General features: G+C 45.9%; 1 protein-coding gene across 2 annotated transcripts; it reads right to left on the minus strand.

Moving 5' to 3' along the window:
- Positions 1-240: 240 nt before the first annotated feature.
- On the minus strand, positions 241-11124 carry LOC311515176 (GTPase IMAP family member 7-like). 2 transcript variants are annotated; one of them, XM_084618058.1, is made up of 4 exons: positions 11011-11124; positions 9607-9861; positions 3475-3523; positions 241-2715 (listed from the first exon to the last, which is right to left on the minus strand). In XM_084618058.1, the coding sequence occupies exons 3-4, from the start codon at positions 3506-3508 to the stop codon at positions 1718-1720; spliced, it is 1032 nt and encodes a 343-aa protein (XP_084474184.1). In that variant the 5' UTR covers positions 3509-3523; positions 9607-9861; positions 11011-11124; the 3' UTR covers positions 241-1717. The 2 variants fall into 2 exon arrangements, with proteins under 2 accessions (XP_084474184.1, XP_084474185.1); XM_084618059.1 differs by lacking the exon at positions 9607-9861.
- Positions 11125-12048: the final 924 nt, after the last annotated feature.

Consider the following 12048-nt stretch of genomic DNA (forward strand, 5'->3'; position numbering starts at 1 on the left):
TAGTGAAAGATAAATCAGAAAGAATCAGGTTTAACTTTCAGTTCCCAGGTTGGGTTTGCAGTACTAACAATGGAAAAAAATACCTAGAGTGAGCAAATTTGATCTGGAGATACGGCGAGACAAAAACATGAAACCTACAATGCGATTTTCACAGGAATTTTTAAAAAAGGGAACAAAACCTATAAATGAATTTAAATTTACTCTGATTGAAATGATTCAATTTTATACTATTGAGTACTTCACTGCAGAAAAGAGTAACAGCTTTCCATTTTTTCTGCTTTAAAAAACAAACTAACAAAGCCTTCTCAAGTATTTCCATATAAATACATTATGCAAATTGGAGTCAACCAACCACCACCTGTAATAATAGTGAGGGAAAACAATGAGTCCCAGGCACTCATGTCTAAAGGAATGTATGTAAGGGGAGTTCACACTGTGCTCTGCCTTCCCCCGGGGCCCAGCACTGGAGAGGGAGTCTTGGGCTATGTCTAACCTGCGGAGCTAGGGGTGTGATTCCCAGTTTGCACTGGCAGACTCATGCTAGCTCTCGTGCAGCTAGCGTGCTCAAAATAGTCACGACTGCATGGGCAGCAGCAGCGGGACAGGCTAGCCACCCTGAGTGCACCCCAGCGGGGTTCAGGCGGGTTTATACTCAGGGAGGCTAGCGTATGCCGCTGCTCATGCTGACATGGCTACAGTACTATTTTTAGTGTGTTAGCTCAAGGAGAGCTAGCGCGAGTACGTCTACGCAAGCTGGGAATCACACCCCAGCTCATAATATAGACATAGCCTCACTCTGAGCCTCTCATGCTGGATGGGCTGCCAAAAAACTGCTTCAGGTCTTGTGGAGTAGTGAAGAAACTCTTTCTCCCATCATACTAAGGAATGACTTTTGCAGGGTACCACACCCTTGGATTAAGTCCCTTTCTGGTAAGCAGGCGTCTATATTTATTCCACTCTGCACTTGCACTAGGTTCTGGTCTAAGCAAACACATATCTGCTCACCTTGGAATAGCAGTTTACCTGTTTATAGTTTCTCCCAGCACAAATTCTCTTTCTTGGAATCTTGTAAAGGTTATAACTAAAGTCACAGTGTCTTTTCCTTTCCATTCCATTCCATTCCTCTTCCTCATTCTCCTTCGTGATTAGAAACTAATGTACAAAAACTGTGGTAATTCCTTTCCAGGCTGTTCTTCACCTGTATGATTCTCAGACTGGGTCTCCTGTTTCTATTTCCCAAATTTTCTGTTTATCTACCAAGGAATCTACAAGTCAACTATTTCTTTATTAGCTTCCTGAAGTGTTCCTGGAGCAGGAGCCCAGCAGTGCATAGTGCATAGCAGATGCGTACATGGCAATATATATTGCTTCTACCATGTATGTATATTGTTCATGTTTATACTAAGTCATGTAATTACATTGCACACATTGAATTCATGCATTATAACGGTGATAGCAATTAGCCTTTGGAACAGATTATCAAAGCATGTGATAGATTCACTAGCACAAGGGAGAAAGTATCTTAGCAATTAAGGGCCCATTTCATTCCTTGTGTAGCTCTACTGGCTTCAGTGGAGCTACACCAGGGATGAATTTGGTCCTAAAATGCAGAATGTTGGGGTCCGTACGTGTAACAAGCAGTGAAACTTCATTTGTGACTTTTATAGACTCAGAATAACAGGATAAAGAAGATAAATGTAGCTCAGTCATCATTAAACTAACACATAATTACTGCAAAAGCAAATTTAAATGCATCCAAAAGCATTTTCCATATTATATCACTTTCAGCTTCTTCCCTGGCTCCTGCTTGTTTTGCAGCATAATCTCTCTCTTTTTCTCCTAAAAGTCTCAATTTTTGTTGTTGCAAAACCATCTCCTTTTCTGCCATGTCTTTCTCCCACATTATCCTCTCCTTTTCATCTTGATACTGCTTTTGTTCTTCATCCCTTATTTTTAATTCTTCCTTGAGTTGTTTTATTTGCTTCTCATAATCACATTTTATTTTCTCTGTTTCTCTTTCCAGCTGCTCTGCATAGGCTTTTTTCAGCTCCTCTGTTTTCTCTTGAAGCTTCTTCTCAGCATAGTTATACATCTCATTCGTGTGATATGTGCCTCCGTTCTCCTGCACCATCTTATCTACCATCTCCAGCAGCTCATTAACCTGGGCATCCCGTTCTTCTCCGGTTGTTCTGTTGTTGAATGCACAGTATCGTTTTCCAAATTTTCCTACCAGCTCACAAAGGCCTTGGACATCAGAGTCTTTTATGAACTCTTCTAATTCGGTACCATCTAAATCATCTTTCCGAGTGAATAACAGGATCACGTACCTCATGGACTCAGCTCCAAAAATATCTTGTATTCGTTTGACTGCTTTTTTTTCCTCCTCAGTGTAACGGCTCAGTGGCACCACTAGAACGATGGCATGGGGCCCTGGGGAGGAGGCTACAATACAGCGACTGATCTCTCGACAAGTTTCTTCCACTGGTACATGCGTGTCAAAAATGCCAGGAGTATCAACCACCACCACATTCCTCTCATTCCAGATTCTTGCCCCCTTACTGCAGTTTGCAGTTACAGACTTTGGTGAGAGTTTGGACTCAAACACTTTCTTGCCAAGGATGGTGTTTCCTGTTGCACTTTTCCCAGCTCCAGTTTTACCTACAAGGATGATTCTCAGTTCTGATTCCCCAGTGTAGCGGCCGACATCCCCTGGGGCTGTTGGAACACGTGTGAGATATTCATGACATTACAAAGAAAACCAAGTAGAGATGGGTAGCTTTGAGGATTTCTGCCTATACAACTATAGACATTTGAATGTGCAAAGGTTAAGACGTTTTCACTTTAGAACTGAATGGCACAGTAATTGATGGCCTGATCCAGCTCCCATTCAAGTCACTCCACATTGGGAATCTTTCCACTGACTTCACTAAGAGTTGGATCAGGATCTATGGGCACTAACTTCTCACCTCTGAGGGTTTAGCTTCAGAACTAGTGATCATTGGTTTACTGGCCTCAGAGTCACTCGTGGACACTGGTCCACATCCCAGAAGACCAAGCAGTCTGGGCCATCTCTACACTTGGGAGACACAGGATTGGAAGAGCAGTGTTCCTGGCAGGTCAGGAATGTGGTGCACTGACAGTCTGGGTTAGGAGGGAATATCTTTCAGAGTGGCTGCATGCACTGTCCTTGGCTCTTCAGCCTTTATACTCATGGGCAGTAATGATTATAAAAAGTCGCCAACTATAAAAACCCATTTTAAAACCTCTTTTGTCATGAGCCCCTGCTACACTTCTGACCTTGTTCCTCGGGGGTTCTTACCCTTATTTAAGATATTTGCATCAACACTCAGTGCAGAACATTAATCTCAAATGGGAAGGAGCTCACCTACAGACAATAAACCTTTAAGTATTTATACTTATATTAATTAAGGGCAAAGAAGGGACAGGATAGAGTCCCAACTGTTATTTCCTTACCATCGGTTTGTTCTTTCTGTATCCAGCTTTCCATTTTTACTTGAAATATCTGTTGAAAAACAATTTTATTTAAAACCTAGAAGAGCCTTCACACAGAAGAACGTACTACAGATATTCAGATAAAAGAGAAACTTCAACAACCATCTATGAATACTTTTGTGTCATATATGAAGTCACCCCTCTGTCTTTCAACTGGAAAGGATTATGGCAGAAAATTAAATGCAAAAGAAGCTAAATGTGAATGACACATTTTGAAGACCCTTTACTAAAAATTGTGAAGAAAATCTGGACCTGATTTTGAATACTGGCCTCTAATTTAGCACCTGAATTTTTATAGGCATATTTAATTCATAGAATCATAGAATATCAGGGTTGGAAGGGACCTCAGGAGGTCATCTAGTCCAACCCCTTGCTCAAAGCAGGACCAATCCCCAACTAAATCATCCCAGCCAGGGCTTTCTCAAGCCTGACCTTAGAAACCTCTAAGGAAGGAGATTCTACCACCTCCCTAGGTAACCCATTCCAGTGCTTCACCACCCTCCTAGTGAAAAAGTTTTTCCTAACATCCAATCTAAACCTCCCCCACTGCAACTTGAGACCATTACTCCTTGTCCTGTCATCTTCTACCACTGAGAACAGTCTAGATCCATCCTCTTTGGAACCCCCTTTTAGGTAGTTGAAAGCAGCTATCAAATCCCCCCTCATTCTTCTCTTCTACAGACTAAACAATCCCAGTTCCCTCAGCCTCTCCTCATAAGTCATGTGTTCCAGTCCCCTCATCATTTTTGTTGCCCTTCGCTGGACTCTCTCCAATTTATCCACATCCTTCTTGTAGTGTGGGGCCCAAAACTGGACACAGTACTCCAGATGAGGCCTCACCAATGCCGAATAGAGGGAAATGATCACATCCCTCGAACTGCTGGCAATGCTCCTACTTGTACAGCCCAAAATGCCATTGGCCTTCTTGGCAACAAGGGCACACTGTTGACTAATATCCAGCTTCTTGTCCACTGTAACCCCTAGGTCCTTTTCTGCAGAACTGCTGCCTAGCCATTCGGTCCCTAGTCTGTAGCAGTGCATGGGATTCTTCCTTCCTAAGTGCAGGACTCTGCACTTGTCCTTGTTGAACCTCATCAGATTTCTTTTGGCCCAATCCTCTAATTTGTCTAGGTCCCTCTGTATCCTATCCCTACTCTCCAGCGTATCTACCTCTCCTCCCAGTTTACTGTCCTCTGCAAACTTGCTGAGGGTGCAATCCATGCCATCCTCCAGATCATTAATGAAGATATTGAACAAAACAGCCCCAGGACCAACCCTTGGGGCACTCCGCTTGATACTGGCTGCCAACTAGATATGGAGCCATTGATCACTACCCTACGAACCGACTAGCAAAGGGAAGGGGAGGCACCACCTAGATCCAAGTGCTCCTTACCCCAGAGGGAGGGCTGTCTCCTCTGCACACATCTGAGTCTAGGGGAATGATGGGGGCAGGGGTGGCCTCAGCTCAGCACCATTTTATGCCCTCCCATCAGAGGGCAGGAGCCAATTTATATGATATCACAAACCTAACCATTCAAAAATCCTGAGTAAGACAGAAAACCCACAAGATTGGCTTAAGAATCTCAGGATTTTTACAACTAATAAATTTGGGGTTATTTTTAGTTGCCTTCTGGTTTTTGAGCCTTTAGGGTACAATCTCCTCACATTTGCAAGCTTTTCTCTCCAACTATGAGGGCTAGAAACTTAATAAGAAACTGAGAGTCAGATGTATTCACAAGACTCCATGAGCTGAAGCTTTAGGAAAAACACCAATTACCATGAGAGTCATGATCAAATCATAAAAGTTGGCAACACTGCTTACAATTCAATGTTCAGCCTGAAACAAACACGGACAATGGTAAATAAATAAATAAGGAGACAGGCAAGAAAACAATATCTCACTTTTTAAAGTCTCACGAAATTTAAGCCAACGTCAGAAGTTTAGGGGGTCCGGCTTGTGATTTTTGAACTCCTCAGTCTTGGCTATATTGACAAGAAGGGTTTCTTCAGGTATGTTGGCAACAAGAAGAAAGCCAAGGAAAGTGTGGGCCCCTTAATGAATGAGGGAGGCAACCTAGTGACAGAGGATGTGGAAAAAGCTAATGTACTCAATGCTTTTTTTTGCCTCTGTCTTCACGAACAAGGTCAGCTCCAAGACTGCTGCGCTGGGCATCACAAAATGGGGAAGAGATGGCCAGCCCTCTGTGGAGATAGAGGTGGTTAGGGACTATTTAGAAAAGCTGGACATGCACAAGTCCATGGGGCCGGACGAGTTGCATCCGAGAGTGCTGAAGGAATTGGCGGCTGTGATTGCAGAGCCATTGGCCATTATCTTTGAAAACTCGTGGCGAACCGGGGAAGTCCCGGATGACTGGAAAAAGGCTAATGTAGTGCCAATCTTTAAAAAAGGGAAGAAGGAGGATCCTGGGAACTACAGGCCAGTCAACCTCACCTCAGTCCCTGGAAAAATCATGGAGCAGGTCCTCAAAGAATCAATCCTGAAGCACTTGCATGAGAGGAAAGTGATCAGGAACAGCCAGCATGGATTCACCAAGGGAAGGTCATGCCTGACTAATCTAATCGCCTTTTATGATGAGATTACTGGTTCTGTGGATGAAGGGAAAGCAGTGGATGTATTGTTTCTTGACTTTAGCAAAGCTTTTGACACGGTCTCCCACAGTATTCTTGTCAGCAAGTTAAGGTAGTATGGGCTGGATGAATGCACTATAAGGTGGGTAGAAAGCTGGCTAGATTGTCGGGCTCAACGGGTAGTGATCAATGGCTCCATGTCTAGTTGGCAGCCGGTGTCAAGTGGAGTGCCCCAGGGGTCGGTCCTGGCGCCGGTTTTGTTCAATATCTTCATAAATGATCTGGAGGATGGTGTGGATTGCACTCTCAGCAAATTTGCGGATGATACTAAACTGGGAGGAGTGGTAGATACGCTGGAGGGGAGGGATAGGATACAGAAGGACCTAGACAAATTGGAGGATTGGGCCAAAAGAAATCTGATGAGGTTCAATAAGGATAAGTGCAGGGTCCTGCACTTAGGACGGAAGAATCCAATGCACCGCTACAGACTAGGGGCCGAATGGCTAGGCAGCAGTTCTGCGGAAAAGGACCTAGGGGTGACAGTGGACGAGAAGCTGGATATGAGTCAGCAGTGTGCCCTTGTTGCCAAGAAGGCCAATGGCATTTTGGGATGTATAAGTAGGGGCATAGCAAGCAGATCGAGGGACGTGATCGTTCCCCTCTATTCGACATTGGTGAGGCCTCATCTGGAGTACTGTGTCCAGTTTTGGGCCCCACACTACAAGAAGGATGTGGATAAATTGGAGAGAGTCCAGCGAAGGGCAACAAAAATGATTCAGGGTCTAGAACACATGAGTTATGAGGAGAGGCTGAGGGAACTGGCATTGTTTAGCCTGCAGAAGAGAAGAATGAGGGGGGATTTGATAGCTGCTTTCAACTACCTGAAAGGGGGTTCCAAAGAGGATGGCTCTAGACAGTTCTCAATGGTAGCAGATGACAGAACAAGGAGTAATGGTCTCAAGTTGCAGTGGGGGAGGTTTAGATTGGATATTAGGAAAAACTTTTTCACTATGAGGGTGGTGAAACAATGGAATGCGTTACCTAGGGAGGTGGTAGAATCTCCTTCCTTAGAGGTTTTTAAGGTCAGGCTTGACAAAGCCCTGGCTGGGATGATTTAACTGGGAATTGGTCCTGCTTCAAGCAGGGGGTTGGACTAGATGACCTTCTGGGGTCCCTTCCAACCCTGATATTCTATGATTCTATGACTCTCTCCCCACACCCCATTCCTCCTTCTACCTGGAGAGGAAAGGGATGGCAAGCCGGGGAATTGAGACTTACTACTGCTCAGCATAGAGGACTCTGCCTAGCCCGTAGGCTATGTCCACCCTTGTGGCAGTGGGTAGCATACAGAGACTGTATGCCCAGCTAGCATGGGTGTAACTAGCAGTGTAGATGGTGAGGCGCACCTTAGGCAAGTATCAGAGTAGCAGCCGTGTTAATCTGTATTTGCAAAAAGAAAAGGAGGACTTGTGGCACCTTAGAGACTAACCAATTTATTTGAGCATAAGCTTTCGTGAGCTACAGCCCACTTCATCGGCTGCAACGATGAAGTGAGCTGTAGCTCACGAAAGCTCATGCTCAAATAAATTGGTTAGTCTCTAAGGTGCCACAAGTACTCCTTTCCTTAGGCAAGTAGAGTGCCCTACATGCCTGAACCCCAGTGTTTTACACCAAGGGTGGGCAAACTTTTTCGCCCCAGGGCCACGTTGGGGTTGCAAAATTGTACGGAGGACCGGGTAGGGAAGGCTGTGCCTCCCTAAACAGACTGGCCCCGCCCCCATCCGACCCCCACCCACTTCCCGCCCCCTGACTACCCTCCTCAGAACCATCGACACCTCCAAACCACTCCTGCTCCTTGTCCCCTGACCACCTCCTCCCGAGACTCCCCTGACCCTAACCGCCCGGGACCCCAGCCCCTATCCAACCCACCCTACTCCCTGTCCCCTGACCACTCCCTCCAGAGACCCTCCCAGACCCCACCCCCTACCCAACCCACCCCCCTCCCTATCCCCTGATTGCCCCAGCCTCTATCCACAGCCCTGCCCCCTGACTGCCCCCCGGGACTCCCTGCCCCTTATCCAACCACCCCTCCCCAGCTCCAGCCCCCATCCCTTGACTGCTCCCCTAGAACCTTCACCCTATCCAACCCCCACCCCATTCCCTGTCCCCTGACTGCCCCAACCCCTATCCACAGCCCAGCCCCCGACTTCCCCCCAGGACTCCCTGCCCCTTATCCAACCGCCCCCCCAACCCCCATCCCCTGACCGCCCCCCTAGAACCTTTGCCCCATCCAACCCCCACCCCACTCCCTGTCCCCTGACTGCCCCAACCCCTACCTACAGCCCCGCCCCCTGACTGCCCCCCGGCTGAGATGGTCAGCGTGTGCACTGGAGCTCTCAGAGCTGACCAGAGATTCAAGTTTGCAGTTAGTGCTCAAATACCTGTAGCAGGCATGACTGGCATGTGTGTGTTCTTGATGCCCATCCTTGTCTCCATATCAACATTCCCCTATCTGGGTGTGTGGCTTAACCCAGTCCCCCAGGCCAAGTCATTCCTCACTCCAAACCATCCCCTAGCTAAAGTGTTGTGTAACAGGAGACTCTGTTGTGTCATAAAGAAGGTGCTTGTGTTGCTGAAACCTCGGCCATACTTCAGCTCCCTGTCCTCGGCAGGAGTGTTCCCCCTCCACGCCGCTGAGCTCCCTTAGTGTTTGTTATTTTCCTAGGGCTCACTCCGGCCTGTAGCCCAGAGTCGCTTGGTGGCCAGGAGGCAACGTTCTTGTGACTGCCAGAGTGGATTCCCTTAAACTACCCATCCTGCTCAACAGCCTTTTACCTGCACCTCTTTGTGCAACCCTCCAAACTTCTGCTGTGCTGCATCCAGCCCATTATTGGAGGAGTTGTGAAGAGCAGTGAGGAGAGAAATAATACAAAGGGATTGTCAAGGTTCCTTCCCCACTCTGAACTCTAGGGTACAGATGTGGGGACCTGTATGAAAACCTCCTAAGCTTACTTTTACCCGCTTAGGTTAAAACTTCCCCAAGATACAAACTATTTTACCCTTTGCCCTTGGACTTCCACTGACACCACCAAACATTTATCTGGGCTTACTGGGAAAACGTGGTTTGGAAACGTCTTTCCCCCAAAATCCTCCCAACACTTGCACCCCACTTCCTTGGAAAGGTTTGGTAAAAATCCTCACCAATTTGCATAGGTGACCACAGACCCAAGCCCTTGGATCTTAGAACAATGAAAAAGCATTCAGTTTCCTTACAAGAAGACTTTTAATAGAAGAAACAGTAAAAAGAAAAGGATCACCTCTGTAAAATCAGGATGGTGAATACCTTACAGGGTAATTAGATTCAAAACATAGAGAATTCCTCTAGGCAAAATCTTAAGTTACAAAAAGACACACAGACAGAAATAGTTATTCTATTCAGCACAATTCTTTTCTCAGCCATTTAAAGAAATCATAATCTAAAGCATATCTAGCTAGATTACTTACTAAGTTCTAAGACTCCATTCTTGTTCCATCCCCGGCAAAAGCCTCTCCCAGACAGACACAGACCCCTTTGATGTTCTCCCTCTTCCCAGCTTTTGAAAGTATCTTGTCTCCTCATTGGTCATTTTGGTCAGGTGCCAGCGAGGTTATCCTAGCTTCTTAACCCTTTACAGGTGAAAGGGTTTTTCCTCTGGCCAGGAGGGATTTTAAAGGTGTGTACCCTTCCCTTTATATTTATGACAGGGATCCAGAGAGATTCTAACAGAAAATGAGAAATGAGAATCATCTTGAAAAAATGCATCTCTGGAAAATAATCCAAACTACTGACTGAGTAGAAAGGAGAAACTTGGGAAGCACTGCTACAGAGAGAAACGTGGGGGGGAACTACAGTGGGGAGCAAGGCCAGGTTTTTTTGGGAGCTGCAGATACAAAGGCATCACATGAGAGAACAAGGAATAATAACCCTAATATATGGCTCTGTTGATACTGCACCATCAATATTGCATTTAATTCTGGGCACCACCTTTCCAAAGAGCTATTGACAAAATGAAGAGAGTTCACAGAAGTGCAAAAATTATCCAAGGGCTGAACGGACTGGGGAAGATTAAAAGAGCTACACATGTATGGCTAAGATGCATCACAACTAAGGGCACAAAATAACTGTCTAGCAATATCTAAGTGTTTTAACACCAAGAAGGGAGAGACATTAGTTATGGTGGTACAAGGGAGTATAACAGCAGTAACAGAATAAAGCTACACCAAGAGAAAACTTAGGCTGGACCTGAAGAAAAATTTCCTGAGCGTGAGATGCATTTTACTAGACTGCAAACTATTTTCCTCAAGGGAAGAGATGGGAACCCTGCCACTTGGGACATTTAAAACTAGACTGAAAAAATTCCTATAAATGTCCTTTCTGGAACAACTCTGCATTCATGGGGAGATAGAGTGGATGATCCACGAGGCCTTTTCCATCTCTAACTGCTGTGACTTTACAACTGGAGGGTTTTAAATCACCCCGAAGCATGCCTGAACACTGGAGACCTGCAGACTCTGAGGGACAGGAAGTTTCCTGTGTTTATGTGAAGGTTACTAGCATATGGTCTGATATTACACACACACGCAACCCCACATTAACTGTAGTTTCAATCAGGTTATGAGACATCAGAATCTAATCTGGTCTAGAAAAGATTTGGAAACCTCATATAGAAAAGCTGTCATCTCACTGCCTATCGCTGTGCCTGCAGGCATGGTCGAGCTATCTTCTCTGCTGGTTAAACGTAGAGAGGAATAGCAGCCTGTTACTTGGGTTTTCTCCCTTTGACTCCAGCATTTTCACAAACCTTTTTCCTTTAAACATATCACAGGAGTTTAAAACAAATTTGCCCTCCCCCATACACATACACACACCTGTGTGCTGCTTTCATAGCCTGAGGAACAACAGTGTGGTCTTCCTGCAGATCTGGCCAACTTCTCCACTGCTCTTCCAAGCTGCGGCTGCTCCTGTTTTATTGGGGAAGAGGATGTTCTCTTCTGGCGTCTGTTGAATAAGCTCAGTCAGAGAAAAAAGTTCAGTTTCACTATGAGTATGTGCTGGGGGTGGGGAGAAAGGAGGAGGGGTTAGCAATCAGCCAATTGCCTTTGCCAGAAAGCCTCTCAGAGAGTTTTACAGACACTGAGCGATGTGCCCCTGTTTCAGAGAGGAAGAAAGCATCCCATAAGCATTCAAAAAATAATCCCACTGTCCAATAGAGTCCTCCGTCCCACTGTCAGTGGATAGATCAGGGAAATCATTATTTTTATAAAGATCGTCCATCTTCTTTAGCCGAACAGCTCCAAATCACTGACCCACTTCTCAGTTCCAGTGTTTCTGGCACTTAGTACTCTAGGTTCTCCTCACCCAATGCCTGACCTTAAGGGTGGACCTCTGTGTTTATCCCCAGAGCACCCCTACTACCACCTGCTATTCCAAGCTGTGTGCTCTAACCTGCCAGAGAGCTCATGTTTCTCCAAACTCGAGTGCCCTGACTTTGAGCAGCCAAATCTCGACGGCAGGCTGGAGCACAAACACGAGAATGAGAGGCAGTCGGCACTGGCTAAGACAGCCATATATCATGGAAAGCATTTGGCTTCATAGAATCATAGAATATCAGAGTTGGAAGGGACCTCTGGAGGTCATCTAGTCCAACCCCCTGCCCAGAGCAGGACCAATCCCCAACTAAATCAGCCCAGCCAGGGCTTTGTCAAGACTGACCTTAAAAACTTCTAAGGAAGGGGATTCCACCACCTCCCTAGGTAACGCATTCTAGTGTTTCACCACCCTCCTAGTGAAAAAGCTTTTCCTAATATCCAACCTAAATCTCCCCCACTGCAATTTGAGACCATTACTCCTTGTCCTGTCATCTGCTATCACTGAGAATAGTCTAGAACCATCCTCTTTGGATCCAC

The sequence above is a fragment of the Lepidochelys olivacea genome (genome assembly GCF_965140295.1).
Source record: "Lepidochelys olivacea isolate rLepOli2 genome assembly, chromosome: 2".
In the NCBI taxonomy this organism is placed as follows: domain Eukaryota; kingdom Metazoa; phylum Chordata; order Testudines; family Cheloniidae; genus Lepidochelys; species Lepidochelys olivacea.